The sequence below is a fragment of the Pinus tabuliformis genome, chromosome X, assembly GCF_031772625.1.
Source record: "Pinus tabuliformis cultivar Carrire ecotype Pingquan chromosome X, CPIR1, whole genome shotgun sequence".
NCBI classification, from domain to species: Eukaryota; Viridiplantae; Streptophyta; class Pinopsida; order Pinales; family Pinaceae; genus Pinus; species Pinus tabuliformis.
The window spans coordinates 1,144,872,439-1,144,896,074 of NC_142308.1; the positions used below are offsets into that span (position 1 = coordinate 1,144,872,439).

Sequence of the window (23,636 nt, forward strand, 5' to 3'; positions counted from 1 at the left end):
TTCCAAATCACTAGGTGATTCAAGAGAAAAGAGAACAAACTGTGTAGATTGATTGCAACAATTTACAACCCTTGGAGCATACTAATCTTATGCATATAAGAACTCTGAAATAAGTTTGTTACTGCAGAATTTACAACAGTCATTCTAAATAACAATTCCAGCCTTATGTTATGTCAAATAGCATGAACAAATAAATGCTGGAAATTACCAATCAACAAGACAACACAAACTGAAAGTCAAATTTGCAAGTACACAATGACTGGACAACTAAAATGCTTCATCTATAAATAAGAGATAAAGTAGATATACATACTCACGAGTCATAACTTATCAAAACATGGTACAATTTGAGGCTTTCCAAATCATAGGTAGGGAAACCAAGAAAAGTTGAAAACCCTAACTATCAACTCCTTTTAGCTTAGAAATCACTTCTAACCAAAACTGGTGACCCCAATGACAATCCTTAACAAGTTGGAATCCTCATCGAAAAGTCCTCCTTGGCTAATGTGCATTGCCTTGTTCTCTTCTCCTTCTCAACAAGCACATTAAGTAGAACAAGGGTTTCGAAAGCCGTAGTCCTCTTCTCTCACAAGAGCTATAAGATACAATTCTCCTTAATCCCTCTAGGCCATAGGACTTATTATAAATCTTATATTCTTTGCATCCTTAGTGTGAAACTCCTAACCTTTTAATTTCCCTTGAACTTTTCCAAGAACCTTGGCACGCCAAGACAACGAGAGAATACAATGAGGAGCATGCAAGAGAGAGAAACTAGTGCACTCCACTCCTCACTTCTGTAATACAAGTGTGGGATGAATGAATGAATATACACTCTCCTTCCCATTGGCAAAGTTGTCATTGATGGCAAAGGGTGGCAAAGGGTCAGTTGATATATGCACAGTTCAAGTTGATGATATACTTGTTGTGTATGCTTGTTATGCTTGCTATGTATGAGTAATTATGAAGATGTTGATTGCTTGCCGATGATGTTGCGATGTTATAGTTGCTGATGTGATGAGTAGCAAGGTATGTTGTGATGTGAATGCAAAAGAAGTGTGATATGCTCCAACGAAGAAGTGACAGTGACTTGATAGCATAACAGAAGTTTTGTGAAGAAGTTGTGATTCAAGGCAATGGCAAATATTGTTGAGCTAGTGATGTTGACAGAGATATATTGTTGAACTTATGTTGCAGCCACAGAGATAAGGTTGCAGAATAGAGAACAGAGGTTGATGATGTATGTTACTGGTTATGTTGCTAGTGTCAAAGAATGTGCTACTGGAATATGTGGTCAGGTGCAGAGGTGCATGAAGATGATGCAAGTGCCCCTGAGAGTGTCCCTAAGCCATGAGGGTCTCCTTTTTGAGGAGGAGGGTTCATGGGGAGGTGGATCAATGTCGGGTCTTCAACATCGGGCATCGACTCATCAGGTTGAGGTTGAGATTGAGATTGAGGCCAAGGTTGCTGCCAAGAATTCCAATTTGGTGGGGGCTGAATATACATTTGGTTGTTAAAACCTTGGTTTTGTGGCCCCTGCCAAGGTCTTCTAGAGACAAAGCAAAGAGATTCTGTTGGATTTGAAATTGTTTCCTCTTGAAAAATAGCCTTAAGACCAGGAATTGAAGGACAACTCTTGGTCTCATGGTTTTCTGAACAAATCACACAAGTCTCTATGATTTTTGCATCCAAAGGGCATTCTCTTAAAGCATGCTTCTTTATGCATTTGGGACAGAAAATAGCTAAAGCATCAGTCTCGGCTTTCTGCTTGTTTTGTAACTTAAGGGTGTCTATCTATTCACTAAGGCTCCCTAGAATATCTGTTTTAAATTCATCAAGCATGTTTCCAATTTCTGCCCTACTCACTAATCCAGTTGCAGATTTATTCACTCTAGCAAGAGAAGGATCTCTTGGACCTTTCCCAGTTTTGGATTTTCCTCTTGAGAGATGAACACATAATTCTCCAATGTCATTTAATGGGAGTTGAGAGATATCTCCCTTCCCCATCATGTTAAGGATGTCTATCCACTCATCTCTAATGGCTTTTAATAAAAGAGCTTTTAAAGTATCTTGATCTAAGTTATCCATTTTTGCTCTTTTTAAGTTATAGTTGAATCTTTCAATTAAATCCTCCAAATTTTCATCCTCTCTTTGCATCATTTTAAAAACTTCATCTTTGTGATTGATAGGCATGCAATAATCCAAATACCTGTCCAAAAATGCTCTCTTCATGTCATTCCATGTTCTAATAAACTGAGTGATCAATCCCATGAACCATTTTAAAGCAACTCCTTTCAATGTTGAAGGAAATAATTTAAGTTTTTGAGAGTCTTGTAGATAATCATAAGATCTGCACAAGACTTCAAATTGAAATAAAAAGGTTTCGAGATCTTCACTTTTTAATCCATGAAAATTTGGGAGGACAGAAGGTGAAATATTTTTCATTGTGGCATCTGTTTCTTCATCAACTATAAGGAATCCAAAAGAATTATCAACTTCCCTATTTCCTCTACCTTCTCCATCATTTCCTCTACCTCTTCCTCCTCCAAATAGTGCAAATTCTCCATTCAGAACTCCCTCTCCTTCTTCTCTTCCTGCCATTATAGATTCTTCAGAGTTAATATAAGATTCAACCTGCAAGGTTAATTGCTCTTCCTCTGGTTCCTTTGTCAATGCTATGTGGAAGAAAGGTTCTACTTCTCCCTCTCCACTTCAGCTAAAATATGTTCCCTTGTAGAGGTGAAAAAGGCTACTCCTTCTGTTGGAGATCCAAGATTTTCTTCCTCTAGGATTGCCTCAGTAGATGAAGTAGGAGATCCTCTTAATTGGATTTCTGACCTTAGAACTTCAGGAAGTCTATGGCTAGTGAAATGTGGAATATGAGTTTGAGATGGAGGTGTATCTCTTCTTAGTCTTGGTGGAGTAAGTGGTGTTGTAGGAATTAAACTCCTGCCTCTAGCTATGAATCTACCCCTAGAGTCTCTTTCTCTACGCATATCATTTTTTAGATGTAAGAGATGAGGTTACCTAATTACACTTCCCCGGCAACGACGCCAAAATGTTTAGTCAATTTAGTGTCCTAAATTGCTTGCATAAATTATCAACCGAGGTTTGTAAGCTGATGAAGTGTGGTGCACTATATGTGCTTAGTTAACCTTTTTCTTACTTCGTTGTTTTGTATTTTATGTTGTTTTTGGGGGGTTTCTATTCTTTGATGTCTAAGAATGTACAACCTGAAACTATGAGAAAATTTAAGTGAATCTAATGAATTTTAAAGGAAAGGAAATGTTCCTAAGTTAATCTAATTTCCTAAAAATGGACCAAGAACTGTTGGCTAGTTAGAACCTAATAAAAAAACAGAGCATCTATCTTATCTTATCATTAGTCCTAATCCATGGATCTAATTCTTAAAACCAAGAATGAAATTGATGCAGAAGGTAACTTAGTAATTGCATTCATTAAACATTCAACCATTCAATTTTGGAATATGATTAAATCAATGTCCTTGAAATGATTATTGGGAATATCAGTGATGCAACTAAGTGAGGATCTGAAAGCAAAAAAGGTAAAAGCATGTAAAACTAACTGTAAACAACTAATGTATTTTTGACTTTCTCCAACATTCAAATGTGAAGCATTACCCTCTTGAAGTGTTGTGCAAGAAATCAATTATACCTTAGTTCCTAAGTTCCTAGGAAAATAACAATGTACTGAGTAAATTCAATCACTGTATGAATTAGACATTTAACCATTTAGTTTAGGATCATCATCATCTTGAAATGGCTTTTGAAAACATCCATTAACACAATTAATTGACAATTCTATTCTAAGAAAATGAATGACAAAACAATAAGAAAACTAAGCAACTGTGTATTCTTATTACTTCAATCTTAATTCAGTTTGGAAACAGAGTCGTTTTTCTCCATGAAATATCTTAGAAGAACAAGGCTGCACAATTGTGATTTATCATTATGCTATTGATTAAAAACTGAAATGAAATATCATCCTAATTTAGAAAACAGATTTGCTGAAAACAGAGTAATGGAAATTGAACTAAAAACAACAAATGAAAAACCTCCTTTAGTGCAGGGGCCCTCTGCAACTGACGTGGCTGGAATGCTAGCTAGTTAAGGATGCACTTTAAACGATCATTGGCAACACGAAATTTGTATTATGAAAAAAACGAAGTCTGAATACAGAGTATCAGCAAAAAGCCTGAACTTAACACGTAATTCCTTCTAACTTCTTCCTCTCGGTTCCATGCAACCAATATTTAAAGGAAAATAACATAACTGTTTATGAGATAAACTTGCTACAGGTGGCTAATTCGAATTAAATTTAACATGACTGTTTATGAGATAAACTTGCTACATGTGGCTAATTCGAATTGCAATAGGACTGTTTAAACTTTTGATTAGCTACAAGTGGCTAATTCGAATTAGATTTGCAACAGAACTGTTAGACTCTTGATTAGCTACGAAAGAGCAAATCAAGAGTCCTACTGCTTTTGGATAACGTACTTTGACTCCATCTTTGACCATGACCTTAGGCTTGCTTTTTCGTTGATCTGGACTAAGTGAATAGGATAGAATCAATGTGGAGATGATTCTAGAAATGCCCATGTGGCCCAATTCTTCATTTGACACCTGGAACCTGCCAAACCATGAGAGTAGCTACGGAATCCACAGTTAGCTGCAGAATAGGCTACGTTCTGTAGTTAATTTGCAAAAATCTTTTAAAATAACAAGAACATGAAAATATAATATGGTGATCATTTTAATGCTTAAATTAAGACAAAACCTAGCATTTATCATTGATTGGGTCTGTAATCTTATGAGAAAGTGAGGGAAAAAGGTGAAAAAATGTCAAGGAGAGGGTAATTATGAGGTTCAACACTTGATGATATTCTTAGCTTTGACTTCACCTTTTTTGTACTTTGTCTTAGCGGCAATCGGTGCATTTGAAGGAGGTTCAATAATCTTTCCCTTGTTCAACAAATCTCAGTGATTGCTCTTCTCACTCTTGCTTGGGCTTTGTCTTCACCTCAGCTTTGATACCATGTTGATTTTAGATAACAATGGTATGTTCTATATGCTTTAGAGCAATTTACTTCAATTTTTCTTACTAGCCCAATATCAATTTCGAGATAAACAATCACATTAACATTGATAGTAAATGCAGATAGAACATAAACAATAAGCAGAAGACAAGCCAAGACAAGAGGACACAATATTTGGTGGATGCTAGGGAAAAACCCCAATGTGGGGAAAACCCTTTGATCAAATCTTCTTATTGTTCTTCAAAAGTTCAACAAAGAGAGAGAGTACAATATGCAAAATTTATTTGCCCAAACACTGTCAAAACTCTCCAATCAAATTGCAGTCAACAGGATGCCCTAACCAGAAAGTCAACGCTGGTCAAACCAGCATAAATTCTCCAACAATTCAGCTCGGTCAAACTGAGTCAACTCGGCCTCCAAAGATATTCCAAATCAGCCCAAAACAGTCCTGAAAAAATCTGTTCAAACTTGGTCAACACAGTCAAATTCTGCGGTCAATGGGCTGCAATCAACGCTGGTCAAACTGCCCAGAAAATTTCGGTTTCTGTGCCACAATATGCAGCCTGCCCGAGCAGAAATTCTCCCACAAAAATTGCAGTCAAATGAAGTCAAACACTGCCCGGTCAACGCTGGTCAAAGCTGGCTGCAACTCGGTCAACGCAGAGAACAGAAATATTCAGTCAACTCTTCGCACGTGTGGAGAAGAATAGGTTGCCTGCAATTCGTATGACCCAATCAGATGAAGAGAGAGAAAGATGTGTGATGATAAGTGACCAAATGAGGAAAATGACTGCTCTATATATACACAACGTTGAGGGTGAAGAGACACGTCTGTTGGGCTTCATGAGCCTACATCAGACTTCTGGCCGACCTTGACAATTTGTCCATAGAAGAAATAAATTCATAATTCCATTTATACTTGTTAGAATGAGATGATCTTTAGATCAATCTTGCACCTCTTGAAAAGAGGAATCCAATAAATATATCATCTCCATCATATGAGCTGTCCGAGGTGGAGTTTGGCCCTAGTTGCCGATTTTAACACATCCACTAGGATCACACATTAAAAATAAATATTATTAAGTTTTTACTCTTCTAAATTTCCTCCATTACACAATAAATTTGATCTGGGATGGACATTTTGGGTTCAATGGACTAAAGCTTTCCTCCTATGCATTTATTCTTCTTTTTCTTATGAAGACACAACTCTGAGAAATGGAATTTAATAGCATTTGGCAATAATGCTTAATCTGTAATAAAAAGAAGGTTATGGCAGAGGATAAACAAATAAACATTTTAAATTATTTTCAAGGAGGGGGTGCAGGCATGCATAGTGGATTTTTTCATTTTTATTTTTATTTTTTTATTGATGCATTAATCAGATCCTTCTAACTGTAGGCCAATCAACAATAGAAATTACACAATCTACCTGGATTTTAATGTCTCTTCAGAGTTTTAATTTCTAAGTGAAACTGATTGCTCTTTAGTGCTTGGATGCTTAGTGAATGCAGTTACTTTTCCACATGGAATAACCTTGGTTATCTATATATAAATAAATTGGATAATTGGTATGCAAATTTTGATTCTCAGCATGGAGCCCAATGATTTTCTTATATACTGTAAGCAGTACACCTTTTGATTTTGTTTTACATCTTGCATTGATATCGAAGTCATTTCCTCGGCTTTTTCCATTTGAACATCAGTTGTTTATTGCAGTTTTTTTAATAAAGACAAACAAGTGTCTTGTTGTCGTTTTCTAGCGTTATAAGCAGACAACACATCTTCTGGAGGTTTTTCTTTAGTAAATATTAGATTCTTTCATGAAGTGAGGGTAATGGCTTGCATTTGAGATGGTGACACCTATGCTTGTTTATGTCCATTCTGTAAATGTCGAGTCACTTTGTATTGTTTAGTTCACAGTCAACAGTGTTGTTTCTGTCTGCTTTGTTTGCCCTTTTTTCTCCTTCCCTTTTATCTATGATTATTAACTGTGTTGCTGAAGTGCTTTCTAAGTATATATATATATTTATTATTATTATTATTTTTATTTTTTTATTATGTTCTTCTTTAGCTTTGTCTACTTGAATTTCTGATCGAGTGTTCTAATTTTGTGTCTTGTCATTGTTCCAGCAATTTCCAGTACTTTAGAGAAGGGTATTTTCATGCAATCTCAGTCTGTTGGCAATGTGTCATTGGAGGTATGGTGTTCCTGTCCTAAATTTTTATCTCCCATCTGCAGTATTTGTATGGCACAATCATCCTTCTGATCTATTGCTCCCCTGCATTATATCTAGATTTAATTTCAGTGTTGAAGAAAGCTAAGCAGTACTCCATACAAAACAAATACAACTTTAATTTAAGCGAGGATACATCTTGCCTCACGAAAACAGATGGGAAAATCATTATCAACAAATGTTTTTCCTTTTAGGGAGTTTTTTGTTTCTCAAGTAGTATTGACAAAGGCTGCTTGCTTCCATGCTATAGGCCAGCTGTGATTAATTGTTATCAGCTCACACACACGCACACACACCATTGTAGGGTGAGTACATTCACCTGTCAAAGCATATTTGGTGCTTCCTACTTTCTGATTGTTTATTCCATATTTTAAAATATTTTCAGGGCATGTGAAGAGTATCTGCAACGTTGGCAAGGATATTTCCTAGATCTACACTATTCATAAGAAAATACGAGTTTGGAGAATACTTCAAATTGCAAAAAATATGGTTTTCAAGTGGTTCTTTCATCCCACATTAAACTTCAAATACTTCAAATTGCAAAAAATATGGTTTTCAAGTGGTTCTTTCATTCCACATTAAACTTCAGAATAGTAAAATAAGTTTTTTTTTATATGAAGATAATGTTGTATTTTTTTCAAGAAATAACCTCTTCTTCTAGGACACCTTCATGTTATACAAACTTTCCCTGCACACAATAATGGCTCCAAGCCATGGCCTTCATGGTATAATAGTAAATTATGTTACGAATATAATTTTTATAAAAATAATATAAATATAAATATATAAATAATAATAAAAAATAGTTAATTAAATAATAATTAGTTAACAAAGAGTCATGTCCCTAAGGACATGACTGTTCATGAAAGAGTACCTGCCTAGGTATATAAGCAGGTCCTCATTTGTAACAATGAATCATTTCATATTTTTTATACATTTCTGTTGAAAATAGTAGCGAGAAAGTGATTCCTTGACTTGTGCCTTAATTCAAGAAGTCGAATTCGAGTTTCTTCTTTTTCATACTCGATTTCCTAAAAATTAGGAGATTCCCTGTAAATTAGGAGGAGTTCCTATAATTTACAAATCAGTCCCTAAAAATTAAGAAGAGTTAGGCTGCAGTTAACTGATGTGTTGAAATTGAAGGTCGAGTTCTTGATTATCTAGTGTGAGTTAATTGAGGAAAAACACAAGTGATTGACTTGAAATAGGACGAGTTGCATTTGCAATTAACTCATGCTAACTCAATCAATCACAAAATCATTCCCTAATTAGAAAATTCACTAATTTTAGCCATCTGAATTGCTATAAAGAAGGAACAAAGGCACAATTGTATTCACTCTTGTATGCACCAGTTTTGTGTGTAAGCTTGTAAGTGAGCATGACAAGAAGGCGGCTTGTGTGAGTTGGTAGAAGGCTGTTTTCCCTTGGCTCATGCGCTAGAATTTAGGAGCTAAAGGATCAGCTCTTGCGCAAGGAATTAGGGACTTGGTTCCTTGGGTTTGCACTAGGAATTCAGAGCAGAGGAGGAGCAAGGGAAGAGGGCAGCATGATCAACATTCTTGCAAGGGTTTCATGCTTAGGATAAGTAGGGAGAAGGGTGTATTCTCCAAGTGAAACAATTGTATTTGTAAGAGATCAATTGCTCAGTTTCTATCAATAAACAAGCAGAGGGTTTTCCCAGTTGGGTTTCCTATGAAAATTCTGTATCTTGAATTGTATTTAATTCTGTTCCTATTCCACTGCAAATTTGAAGTAGAGAAGTTTTGCGTTTTAGTGAAAAGAAACTAGTTTTTTAGTTTTTAGATTGTTCACTATAGCAGATCAAATTTTTGTGGATTTTCTACATGGTATCAGAGCGTGGGTCAGAATAAAGACCATCACAAGGTGATTGGCACATCCAAGTGCAATGAATCATAAGGAAAACATCATCTGAGGTAGACCGCAGATCAAGGAGCTCAGCGAAGGTGAAAGACATCTTTTTGGGGTGATTTCTTTGACAGCTAGTGAGCTGAGTTTGATCAGAAGTGCATGCCAAGTTGAAGGGAATTCTGGGAAACTTTTTGTGTGAGTTTCTTAGTGGTATACCTCTCCGAAATCAGGCTGAAATTTTGTGTAGTCTGGGCAAGAGGGCTGTGCCTTGTAACTTCAGATTGAGGAGGGCCGAAATTTCTAACAGTGGGCTAGAACCAACCCTAGAAATCAGCACATGAGAGGAGCTTGTAAGCAGAGGAGGACCTTAGCCTAAGGAGGGTTTTTGTGGGAGCAGGTAGATAGGGCTAAAGTGGACTGACATAAGCCCTAACCAAGCCAAGAACATACAATAGATGCTCAAGCCCAGAAAAGTATAAAAAGTTATGTAGCATAGTGTTTTCAAATTGATTTTGTTGCTAAGTGGACAAGGTCTTGTTGGATAATTTTTGTGGGCAACTTAACTGCAGGTGGAGTGCTGTTAGTAGGTGCCTAATTGTGGCCAGAGAGCAGATCTTGTGAAGGACAACAAGAGTGCTAGCAATGAAAAAAATTGAAGCCCAAGAGTCTGCAGACTTTGAAGGACTAAAGGAGCAGTGAAGTTGGCAACCTCCAAGTCCTAAGTACAATCTTTTGTGAAGGATTACACACTGTTAGTGGGTAGGTTTTAGAGAGCTCTCGGGGGAAGGAGGATGGCTTACCAAGGGTTGAGAGCAGATCACTGTTTAGAGGGAGCATCAAACTTCATCTCTTGGAAAGGAAGGATTATGATAGTATTGGAGGATAATGGTGTGGGAGAATTCGTGAAGTAAGCTATCCTACCACCACATGATGCCCAACAATTGGCCCAACATAATAAGAATGATATCAAGGCAAGGAGGATCATTCTAGAACGGGTCAAAGATCATATAGTGTCTCATATCCATGAGAAGAAGACAATGTATAAGATGTAAGATACAATCGTGAAGTTGTATTAGAGTACCAATGATACTAGGAAGCTTTCTCTTAAGGAGAAGTTGAGAAGTGTTCAGATGAGCAAGGATGAGCTTATTGTCCATATTTGTCAAGGTTCACTCAGGTACAAGATGGATTAGGTGGGGTGGGTGTGGTTATATCTGATCATGATCTTGTGTGTTTTTTCTTGCTTGGACTTCACAAGTCATGGAAGGGTTCCAGGATGCTCTTAGTGGGAGAGAGAACTTCCCAAATTGGGAAAGGTTTTGGTCTAACTCCATACATGAAGAGATCTAGAGAGGAACCATAGAAGGAAGATCAATTATGACAGAGGATGAGGAGAACTGTGCCCTGACAGGCAAAGAGTAGCAAGGCCAAGGGCAAGAAGGTCCAAGGAGAGGTTGAGTCTAGTTAGAAGGGCAAGAAGAAGGATCTAAGCAAGATCAAGTGCTTCCATTGCCATGAGTTTGGGCACTATGCTTCTATGTGTCCTAATCAGAAGAAGGAGTCCAATAAGGATCATGTTGCTACATCAGCGGAGGTAGATGCATTTTTTGCCCAGTTCGAGAAAGATTTTTCATTGATTGCTTGCATGGCAAGCTCAACAGAGAGCAATATATGGTATATTGATTCAGAAGCATCCTTCCACATGATCGGGAACAAGAAGGTTTTCAGCCACTTGAAGGAGAAGGACATGCAATTTTAGATTGAGCTAGGAGATAAGGGTTAGTATGCAGCTAGAGGAGTTAGCATTGTTAGTTTTCATAGTGAGTCAAGTAATCCTCTTCATCTTGGAGATGTTCTCTATGTTCTATGATTAAGACACAATCTTGTTTTGGTAGCTACCCTTGAGGACAAGGGATATGATATCATCTTTAGCAGAGGTAAGGCGTACCTCCAACACTTAGCTTCTGGATGTAAGAAGCAAATAGGTGTGAGGGTGAAGAATCTCTACAAGTTGTAGGTAGAGACAAGTGTAGCCTTGAGCAGCAAGCCAGGGGGTACTCAGAGTAGAGAAGTGGTGGTTGAGTGGGATTAGGATAGAGCTCTCAAGATGGAGCGTCAACCAATATCTCAGTTTCATTCTAAGCTAGTTGGTAGTTAGGCCGACCAACAAGATGATCAGGACCATAGTCCAGGGCGAGTGGAGGCAACCACTCAATCAGATACTCCCAATATAGGAGAGTTTGAGCCAAGTGGGTAGAGGATTTGGTTAAGGGAGATCAGAAGCCAATATAGGGAGATTTTGAGCCAAGTGGGTAGAGGATTTGGTTAAGGGAGATCAGAAGAGAGTTGAGTTTCCCGACATCAAGAAGCAAACACAAATGTACACAGGGTACATGGCACTTACGACTAAAGTGGTGGACTCACAGAGCATGGTGGGAAAGAATAGGTCTTCAAAGTAGGTTCTGTAGAAGAAAGCAGGGAAGTCTTTTAGTGCAGAGGGAGCAACTACAGCAGCGGAGAACTTGGTAGTGTTGGAGACAGATCCAGGTGGATGAGGTTCTTCCAGGAATATCTTCCTTGCTAAGAGGGCATGTTGAAAATAGTAGCGAGAAAGTGATTCCTTGATTTGTGCCTTAATTCAAGGAGTCAAATTTGAGTTTCTTCTTTGTCATTCTCGATTTCCTAAAATTTAGGAGATTCCCTAAAATTTAGGACGAGTTCCTATAATTTAAGAATCAGTCCCTAAAAACTAGGATGAATTAGGTTGCAGTTAACTGATGTGTTGAAATTAAAGGTTGAGTTCTTGATTTTCTAGTGAGTTAATTGAGGAAAAACACAAGTGATTGATTTTCAAGTGGTTGACTTGAAATAGGACAAGTTGCATGAGCAATTAACTCATGCTAACTCAATCAATCACAAAATGATTCCTTAATTAGAAAATTCACTAATTTTACCAATTCAAATTGCTATATACAAGGAACGAAGACACTATTGTATTCACCCTTATTTGCACCAGTTTCGTGTGTAAGCTTGTAAGTGAGCGTGGGAAGATGAAGGCTTGTGTGAGTTGGTAGAAGGCAATTTTCCCTTGGTTCATGCGCTAGAATTTAGGAGCTAAAGGATCAACTCTTGCACAAGGAATTAGGGAGTTGGTTCCTTGGGTTTGCGTTAGGAATTCAGAGGAGAGGAGGAGCAAGGGAAGAGAGCAACATGATCAACATTCTTGCAAGGGTTTCATGCCTAGGATAAGAAGAGAGAAGGGTGTATTCTCCAAGTGAAACAATTGTATTTGTAAGAGATCAACTGCCCAATTTTTATCAATAAATAAGCAGAGGGTTTTCCCAGTTGGGTTCCCTATAAACATTCTCTGTCTGAATTGTATTTATTTCTGTTCCTATTTCGTTGCAAATTTGAAGTAGAGAAATTCTGTGTTTTAGTGAAAAGAAACTAGTTTTTCAGTTTTTAGATTGTTCACTATAGCAGATCAAAATTTTGTGGATTTTCTACGATATATATATAAATATTATTGTCCTATCATGGATATTTAAATATATCAGATCCTTTGAGTATTATGTTGTGTTTATGAACTTTGTTCATAACATTGGTATTAGAGCTGTTCGATCCTTTAGCTGCTCAACTGTTACATAGAGCCAGTTTGATCCGACCTTTGGCCATCAAACTTTCGTCAACTTTGTTGCCGTCGTAATTTTAGCGTTTCACTACACAACTTTTGGAGTTTCTCCATTTTACCACGAGACCTTTGGCCATTTAAAAAAAAAGAAAAAAAGAAAAAAATAGAGAGAGAGAGAAAAAAGGGCTATATAAAAAAAAGTCAAAATATATTAAAAAAAGAGAATATATTTTAAGAAAAAAAAGAAGAGTATATATATTCATTAAAAGAATTGAGAAAAAAAGGGGTCAGATAAAAATTAAAAAAAGAAGAAAAGTGATATAACAAAATATTATTTAAAAAAACAAATAAAAACGAAATTCAAATCTTTTGATTTGTTTGGGCCACAATCGCATATCGCCCCGTCATCAACATTATGGCCGTCGGCACAACATTTGCAGTTGTCGTTCAACAAACAACCACAAAAGAAGCAACCGCCACCATAGTCTCGGTCGGTCCGCTACAACTCAACTCTCCGCTACTACTTGTCTCATTTCCGCCAACGCCATGCTGCATTCAGTCACGACAATACATTATTCCACTTGGGCCAGTCAGTATTTTACCAGCGACTAATTCGAACAACCACTGAATTATGTTTACCCTATAGTCATCAAAACGAGTTTTGATAGCCGCACAACAATTTTGGGGAATAATCGCATCATTTGAAACAACTAAGTGTATTTCGTCTAGTCACACAGTCACGTCCGTACAAACAATTTCCATGTGTCCATACAAATCCTGTTAATTTTAACATGTTCTTTGCTTAGGTCAGTTACTTCATGAGCCCATTCTTTATTCCATTAGCAATCATATTAGTCATTGACTTATAACAGTAACTGATGAAAGAACATTCAACATTAATGTAGAAGACAAGCCAAGACAAGAGAACACAGTAATTGGCATAAGCCAGGGAAAAACCCCAAGATGGGGAAAACCCTAGATCAATTCTTCTTATTATTCAATTGTTTAGTAGAGAGAGAGAGAGTACATCAATTCAAAGTCAAAATTGACTTGGCAAACTCTGACCTTAGGTAAATAGATGGGTTGTTTACAGTTGCAATTCTAGAGCAGTCACATAATGTCCTCTGAATGGTGACATACGCTGTTGCTGCCCAAGGCTTCTGTGCAAACTTCTGAGCTTTAGTTAGGGCATTGCAGTGACCCTAATTCAGCTCCAAGATGCTGTGATTCTTTGTTCAAACTAACAACCCTTCAACGCTGCCTTCCTGCACTATGTAGGCCTTGGAACCATCACAAGTCACTCCACAATGAACACATCTGTTACAATATTGTATGCGGCCTACCTAGGGTGTGAAAACACCTTGATTCAGCCTTCGCTACCTCTGAACATCAACGACTTGCTGTAGGTTGACTGCGGCTAGGGTAAACACTCCCAAATAAGGTTTCTTGGCTCTCATAATAGTTCCCAACAGTGATGCTATAGAAGCTCAGCCCTGCAGCCCACTGAACAGAGATGATAGATCATAAAACAAACATACAAACACACCCAACTCACCTCTGCTCCTGCGTCTTGATCTGGCCAGAAGTCCTCTGCCCTAAATCATCTTAAATCAACCTGAAACACCTCCTCGCTGACCCAGGCATCTGCTGCCTTTCTCTGCTAGACTTCCCCACCTAAGAGGAAGACAATCTCCTCCCCAAACTCGTACTAGCTGCCTCCTTGCCCTAGCCTCAGATTCGCTGCCCTATTTCAGATATAGGTGCTCATAGGATGTCCTCTAAATGAGGTTGGAGGACACCTATATATACAAATAGACATGATATTTGTGGAGGCAAATTCAAATTTCAAATTTTCAATTTTCCCGCCTTAATAAGGTCATGACTTGTAGAATTTCTTTTAGGTGAATAAGTATTTTCCCTTATCCAAATATGGTGATCTGAACGTCGATTTTGGACCTCTCGAAAGTAGGAATTCAATGCCACAATAATCTTCCTCAAAGGAGTAGACCAAAGTGGAATTTGGCCCTAGATGCCAATTTTAACAAATCCACATGGTAATCTCATAATATTAAATTTTAATGAAGGGGTTTATTAAAATAGGGTTACAAGGAACTATTCTACATAGCATACTCAACTCGGAAACCATCTAAGATATCAAATTGGTCCTACATCTATTAAAATCGTAACCTTACGCTATTTTTCGTACAACCTCGCCAATATTTCAAAGTGCCTACTCATAAAAGAAGTTCGTATCCTAAAATAGGATGACTACTATATTACTATAAACCAATGTTTTAAACCTTCGACTCAGGTTCGGAACCGACCGAGGGTCGACTCTGACTCGATATCGACTTAACTGGTTTGATTTCAATGACTCCGTCGTTGTAAAAAATACATTAAATATATATATTTTTAATATTTATTTATGAAAAAGCATAATTTTAAAAATTTTCATTCATGTTTCCAAACACAAAGCATTAGAATATAGAGAAGACAACATATGATCAAAGTAGGCTCATGAATATATCCATTATATCAAAATGGCATCCAGTGTACTGTCCAATACATACATGATAGAGAGATCAGAACAAAAACACATAACCAAGGAGGCTCTAAATGACCTCTACAATAAAACTAAAACATCACTAGTCACTACACTACTAGCTACTTCTAGAGAAGCCAACATCATCTGGCTCGGATTCTGAATCAGAGTCAGACATGGAAACCCATGGCTCCTCCTCCTCATCACGATCTCCAATTGCAACTGTAGAAGTTGTAGCACTAGCAGGCACAATAAAGGGGGTTGGGTAGCTTTTATAGGCTTGGGAGAGGTTAGATGGACAAGCAAAAAACCTAAAACCAAAAAAAAACAAGTTGGAGTCCGCTTTCCCTCCAAATTCCGCCGCTGCCGGTTTAAGTTGGACTCGGTTGAGGACGCTGGTCTGTTACTGAACCGACCGAGTCGATGACCGATTCGGCCGGTTTGGTAATAGACCAGCCTTTGAATTGGTTTTTGTACCGACCCGACCCGAGCAGGGGTCCGACTTGGTCGACTCGGCTGATTTTTAAAACACTGCTATAAACCATATCTTATAAGCCAAAAAATAATTAATTTAAGAGCTTATATTAAAGTGAGGCTATGTCAAAGTTTAAAGGTTATATACAAGTTAAAAATAAATAGAAAGGAAAATAAGATATTTAAGCTTACAAAAGAAGTCAATTGAGATAATATGTAAATATTCTTTCTTAAAGTACAAAAGGCGTACACAAGGTTGCCCAAGCCCAAGCCCGAAAAGCTAAGAGTTGAAATTTGTTATATAAGATATATCAAAATTTTATAAGGCGAAACCTTAAAGATAAATTGTAGCCATTGAAGTAATTATAAGTTTATAAAGGGAGTTATAAGGTTCAAGCATTTTCTAGAAAGGGTTTATAAATTAGGAAAAAAATATTATTATAAAAAATTACAAAGGGTTATCGTTAACCCTAAGTTCATCTAAAAAAATGGTTAATTTGAAAACGAATGAAGAAACTATGGATTCCATACATAATTCTATGTTTTGGATTAGATGTCTGTCCAACATAATTTGAGTATTCGTTGGTATTTACAAATCGCACAATCTTTTGACCAGTGTGTCAAATATTGTTTACTTTGGAAAAATCTCAAGGTAGTCTACATACACAAATTAAAAGATTAAAATAACAACTTGTAGAACTTCAGCAAAAAAATGAGGCATTGGAAAAGAAATATAAAGATCTCAAAGATCGGTTTTAAGAAGAATCAATAGAAAGTAACAAAGAAATTTGGCGTCCAAAGGACCATAGTAAAAAATTACTTGCGAAGGTTAACAAAGCAAAAATCAGAACAAGAAAAAGAATGTTTAGAGAGGAAATTCAATGAGAGTCTATCAAAGAAGGAAGAAGAAAATTTGCACTTAAAAGACCTTAATCAGAGGTTATTAAAACAAATCAAGTGTTTAAAAGATGAAAAGGTTGAACGTCAAAACTCTGAAAATAAGGTTGATGAATCAAAAACTAAAGAACTTTTACGTCTCAGAAATCACAATTAAAATCTATTTTCTCAAATTAAGAAACTTAAAAATGATAAGAAATCATTGAAACCAAACTAGAATAAGTTATCACGAAGGAAGTATCAGAGTTTTTAGATGTAATAGTCGAAGTTGAAGAAAAAAAGAACGAATACTGATCTAGTCAATATCACAACTCAAGAAGATGAAAAACCAGTGGAGGTAAAAACATATTCAAATGACGAAAATTTAAAGTGAAGATCCAGTGTTTAACCAAGCAACTTCTGTATGTGAAGGAAATCAAATCACTAGAACTCCTTATTGACACCCAAATCACAAAAGAAGAAATCTCAACCAATCTGCAAATCCATATCACTTAGACCAGAAACAAGTGACTCACATTCTAAAGAATATCGATGTCACCATAATCCAACCTTGTGATAACAATTCCTCTCGAGTTTCCAATAACTGCAAGATTCAACAGTTTGAAAATTTTGTTTATCACTTAGAGAATCCTATCATCTTGTATCATCGAAGATGACAACTTAAGAATTCTGAAAGATGCGAATAGATTACAAGACAAAGAAACAGATGACACGCCTTATCAACAATAAGCTTTGGGGACAAAGCTTAAAAAGAGGAAGACAATGTTATGAATATAATTTATATAAGAATAATATAAATACAAATATATAAATAATAATAAAAAGTAGTTAATTAAATAGTAATTAGTTAATGAAGGGGCATGTCCCTAAGGACATGACCGTTCATGAAAGGGCACTTGCCTAGGTATATAAGTGGGCCCTCATTTGTAACAATGAATCATCTCATATGTTTTATACATTTCTATATAAATATTATTGTCCTATCATGGATATTTAAATATATCAGATCTTCTGAGTGTTATGCTGCGTTTATGAACTTTGTTTGTAGCAAATTAACTGGGCCTATTGGCCAGCGGAGTTTGTTTTTGCATATGACTTATCCAGTTTGGCTTCAATTGTTGCAGTTGTGAAGCTTGTTGTAAAATCTCCTGTTTCTTCCTCTAAGCCTCCAACACGGGTTGCTGTTTTCCACATGCTTCCCAACTCCTATGTAGTATAACCAGTGAGAATGTTGCTTGACACGGATTTTATTGACCATGCCTCTTCGTAGATCTAGAGACTAGGATTTTCAAATTCCATTTGACCTGATTGTTCCACCCTTTTACTGTCTCCTACCCTTTCTTAAACTTGCTATAGCACTAACATTTTTCCTATCTTCACAAGCTCCCTAGAGTGATTAAAATGTTTTTTTGTTATGTGGCTTTGAGATATGTCCATCTTTACAACTTTTTTTCTTGATCTACATATATATTCTTGCATGTATATAGAAGTCAAAATTCTTAGAGCTGTCAAAGAGTTGTAAACGCTGTTATTTTGTCACATCTCATCTCATTCAGCATTTCATTAATGGTATCTTTTCTTCTATTAACTGATGTCATGCTACCCAAATCAGTTAACTGATGTCATGCTTTCCAAATCAGAAATGGCATTCAGATTCATAATTACCTCTAACGTCCTGGCCATCCCTTTGGCCAACAACTCACCCTTCCTAGTGTGATCCTTGTACATTTTAATTGGCAGCTTTGTTTCAACATGCATAGATTGCTACACAATATTTAAGATCACATCATGACAAATAAATAGATCCCTAAGGATAAAGAATAAATATATTGATTCATCCCTGACTTGCAGGACTAGCCTGTGGTCTAAGAAACTGTGACCCAGGGGCATCTAAGCAATCAAAATAGCCCAGGGATTGCACTGGCCTGGGCCACTCCAACCCTTAACATGGTTGGATTTTTTTGCATCTTCTCCCAACTAGCGCAAATTTCAAAGTTCAAACCTTGGCCGCCTTACAAAACGAAATCTTTGAAATCCAATCACACTAGCGGGATTTGACGATCTTGATTATACATTGAAATCCAGTCGATCAAGACTAGTTTTGGTCCAAATGCTCCATTTTGCTTTGGATGTGATTTGGAATGTTTCTAACTGATCTTAGTTGCTCCCTATTCGAGAAGAGGATTTGTAAATCCTGGTCAGTATTCTCTATCCTTTTGTGATGGAATTTATAGGGATATAGAGATGGTATTTGGTGATTCATGACATCTATGAACTCTTTTTGTTCTCTTCCCAGTATTAATGGAAAGTATCTTTACTGTAACGGTATTTGCAAGTTGAATTATATGTGGCATTCATGATGGGGTGATCAGCTTTTGTGGAAGGTTTGATTTAGGACCTTGATTATCCACTAAAAATATAAGCCAACCTCCTTGGATCATAGGTTCAAAGCAACCCTTAAGGATACTAATTTCATTAGAGTGATTGTGTGTGGTCTAAGAGAAAATTTATTTGTATATTATGACTTTAGCCTGAAGCCTAGTATTTCTAAGAAATTGAATTGCAGATGTATGACTGTGGCTGATGAGGAGGGTTGGTTATTAATATCATTTGGTCTACTCGTGGATTTTAGATTAGGGTTTTTCAATGTCAGGTTCTGTTTCAAGGATCGGCAAGCAAATGACATTTGGCCATAATTGCTCTTTTTGGTGACTGAACTATAGGCCACGTGTTTGCATTTAGCCACTGGTTCAATGATATTTCTTGGAGGTATGCTTAATTGAGTGAAGCTAGTTTTGGTGTGGCTCTTAAATTTATAACTTTCCATGGTGACTGTGTGATGTTATTTGGATCACTACTCTTTCTTATCCTAGGAATGCAAGATGCAGTGTTACTTTTGTAGTGTTTCTTATCCTAAGAATTTCACACATCTTTTGGGATTGTATGATTGCTAGACCACTGTGTTCACATTTAGCTACCAGTTGAATGATATTTCTTGGAGGTATTACTTTCCATGGTGATTGTGCTATGCTCTTTGGATCACTACTCTTTCTTATCCTAGGAATTGGAGATATAGTGCTACAAGTTTTGATGTCTCCTAAGAGTAATTTTGTAATATGAACTTTTGTAGATAGTTGGATGAGTTAGCAACCTATGGTTGCTTTACTATCCCTTTTACTTAGAAAGTGTTTTTTTTTAAAATATATTTTCTGATATGTTTTCCCATTCAGATATGCTTTCTATTCTTGCTTGGGTGGGAAGGGAAGTGTTGCATTGTAAGGGCTATCATGTTGTTCGTTGTAGTGAATTTGAATATAAGACTTTTTTTGGGCAAAATATTTGAGTCCTTGAGCTATTTTAATAGGAGTTTTATTGTGAATGTTTAGTTGTGATTGAGTGGCTTTGATGAGAGACTGTTCATAATGAATGTTTAATAATTAATATTGTGGTGTTGAATGCAACAAAGTGAGATTTGGTAACACAGAATGTATAAGCATTATTAAAAATTCAAAACCCTTAGTGGAAATTATAATGTCCTATACATACTGTGTAGTCTAAAAACGTGATGGTGGGCAACTTAAACAAAAGTTAATAAGTCTAAAAATTTGATTGAAATTAGTAATGTCATTTTATATTATTAATGAAATACAACATATGGTGGATGGAGTACTTTTTTATGATCTCATAACATCATATTTACAATGTTAACAACCAATTCAAGATTAATAAGATAGAAGTCATTTTTCAAAATTTATGTTTAATTTTTGATGTAGATAGTCACTTTACAATTGTCAAATAGTTTACATGCAATACTTAAAACATTAAATTTGGTAATAAAACCATTGATTTGTGAAAATTCGTGAATTTTAGCTAAAGAGAAGGCTTCTACAATTCTTTGACGTTGTAATATGCGATTCAATTGGATATCTTAACCTGGCATTTCGAATGACCAAGAGCGGACTGGTTGAGGTAATTTAAAGATTGTCTTTTAGTAACTTCAGTAGTCACGATTTTTTGTAATGTTGTGTATGCAATCTTACTTTCCTTTGCATATTATCTTGATGTACAATTTGACTGCGCAAAACTATTGTGTACTCTAGCTTGTGGATGAGGCAGCACGTACCCTGAGATACATGAACAAATGCAAGGACAAAGGATTTGAAGAGGTGTTCATGACTAGAGTAGACTTCCCTGCAAAGTTTGACTACCACGCGAGGTAGTTTTATCATTATGTACAAATAGTACTCCACATTCTCTCTACGGTTAAATCTTACTTGTGTCCTGAGATGACTCACCGTACTTTAAAATCAACGATAGTTTAGAAGTTGGAACATTGATAAATAATCATTCTTTTAGGATAACTTTCAATCTGCTAATATATTGAATAGGAACTTGTTATTCATGCCTTCTTTTATTGTACTAATTATGACTTGATAGGAGTCTATGAATTAGTGAAGATAGTCCAAATTTCTCTTCATGTCTTATAATTGATTGATGCACCTAAACAAATTTTAGTTTGAAGCATATTGACTAAACTATAACAAACAATGGGAACAAATGTAGGTAAGTTATAATTGGTTTAGAAAATATACCGGAAGGGACACACAAAAGGTTTGTGCAAAAGGCCAGTTAGGGTTTACCTTAATCATTGGATAAGTAATTGTAATTTGCAAATTATTATTGAATATGTGGCTGCTAAATACAAAGTCTTTTCCTATTTTGTGGTACACAATTTTGAAGGATCTACTTTTTCTTGCTTCGAGAAAATGTGAGCTTCTTTCAATGCTTAAAACTTCCTTTTTAGTCCTTTCGGCATGCTTTCCTCTCTAGGAAAGCAACGCCCTCCCCCCCGAGGGAAATTGATTTCTAGTCTTTCGTCTCTCATACCATCTCCCTCTATGACATGTTCAAAGTAATAATTCCCAATTAAAATATTGTGAGTTGTCCTAAAATGCTATCATGTAATAAAGGTCATATATGTGTTAAGTCACCAACTAGGTGAATGAACAACTACACATAATTAGGTAGCACAACTACGGTACTACCTAATGAATGAAGAAAGGAATTCTATTATATTGTGTATACTACTACATTTAATAATACACTTTCTCCTTTTGCCTCTGTCATGTTTTGATCATGTATCTTTAAATTGCAATAATGGTATCATATCAAAGAAGATGTCCAAACCGAAGTTTGCATGGGTCCGAGAGAGAGAGAGAGAGAGAGAGAGAGAGAGAGAGATGCATGTCAAATTAAAACTTTAAAAGGTTAAGGTAAGTGAATGTTTATTTTAAAGTTTTCTCAAGTTCAAACTATAGATGAATTTTATTTATTTATTTTATTTTTATTTTTTAATTTAGAATAATTTGAAGAAATAAGAAAGAAAAAATAGAGAAAGATCTTGACAGTCTACCATGCATTAGACTGTGATACATTGACACACAATAGAAACACATAGATGCGACGAATCAAAGCGCGATGGAAAATCACACGTAGAGTCCAATGTAAAAAGGAGTTTAGAGCCAGACATGAAACTGTGTGAGCTAGAGATAGAAATGCCTGTTAGAGGAAACTTGTCATATTCCAACAATGCAGAGTAAAAGCTAAACATAGACATAAGAAATAGAGAGAGATCTGTGGTGTAGGCACAAACAAATACACATAAGAAATTGACTGAGTTTTCATAGTTCAGAACTTGCACGAAGTAGACATATTAGGCTGGGCGCAACCTACTGACCACAGATGTGAGCAACATAGATGTGATGATAATGTCAAGAAGCACAAACCAGCCTGAAGAGTAGAGCAGAGGCATTGATGTATACCTGAAAGATAACAGACATAGATGCATACTTGAAAGATAGTATAGAGAGACCCAACATAATCACATATCTAGATGTGAAAGATAGATGCATACCTAGAAGACAACTGCAGACATAATAGATTACCTTGACTTGTACAAAAGAAAATCTAAGTTGGAAGCCCAAATAGAAATGCACAATAAACAGACATATCAATAATAAAAACAAGAAACTAAATTTTATTTCTCAAACTCATGCAAAGAAATTGTGTACAAGATAGATTTTGTTAGCAAAATAATAAATCATCCCATGAGAAACAAATTTATGCAGACAGAGACTGCAAATTTACAGTAGCAAATATGTTTTACATAATCAATATCTAGAAGGTGCAAATATGTTTTACATAATCAATATCTAGAAGGTGAACCTTTCTTTTCAAGTGCTTCTCTGAGAAATTTATTAGATTACTTGGATGAAGAGATTCTACACTTAAAGAATAACTAAATTCTGGGTAATTTTAAAACTGAAATCTATCGAAACAACAATATTTGAATATGCTAATCTGCAAATGGATGCTGCTGGAAACACTAACAGAAAATACAGGAAAGCTGAAATCTCAAATATGCATCACTGTTTTATTATGAAAAAACAGTAAATTCTAACGCTATGTCTCAAAACCTCAATTTTCTAACACAATGGAAGACCCTCTTACACCTTTATAGACTAGAATGAGATAGTTTTACAATGAATGCACTCCATCCCTGTAGTGTGCCTAGGTTAGAGGACTAAACCTTAACTCTACTCTAATTCCAGCTTCTGAAAGTCTGCCCTATGCCTACATGAGAGAGTTTCTAAATTAGAACCCTAAACTAGGAGTACATGCATGCAGAAAAGCAAGTGTTAGCTGCTAGTGATCTACACCCTGCTTGGGCTAAGTCAACTCATGTGGTTATTTCCAAAACTTTTAAAAGCAAATAGGAATTAGAAAATTGGCTGATATAGAATTGAATTGAAACTGTAACTAAATTCGAACAATAGTTGTCATTTAGAAATAATATTGAAAGCTAAATCAGAACAACAGCTCTAATTCTGGAAATAGTTTAGGGTTGGCGCATGCATATCCCCTCTCTATCTC

The 23,636-nt window shown here is 36.1% G+C and overlaps 1 protein-coding gene across 4 annotated transcripts in view; it reads left to right on the forward strand.

Annotated features, from left to right (window-relative positions):
* Positions 1-23,636, forward strand: part of LOC149143923 (uncharacterized) — a 289,497-nt gene that overhangs the window by 107,934 nt on the left and 157,927 nt on the right. For all 4 annotated transcript variants that reach the window (XM_089446412.1, XM_089446413.1, XM_089446414.1 and 1 more), the window contains exons 7-9: positions 7,187-7,254; positions 20,574-20,672; positions 20,804-20,919. In XM_089446412.1, coding sequence (XP_089302538.1) covers positions 7,187-7,254; positions 20,574-20,672; positions 20,804-20,919 — 283 coding nt within the window. The remainder of the gene's footprint in view (positions 1-7,186; positions 7,255-20,573; positions 20,673-20,803; positions 20,920-23,636) is intronic.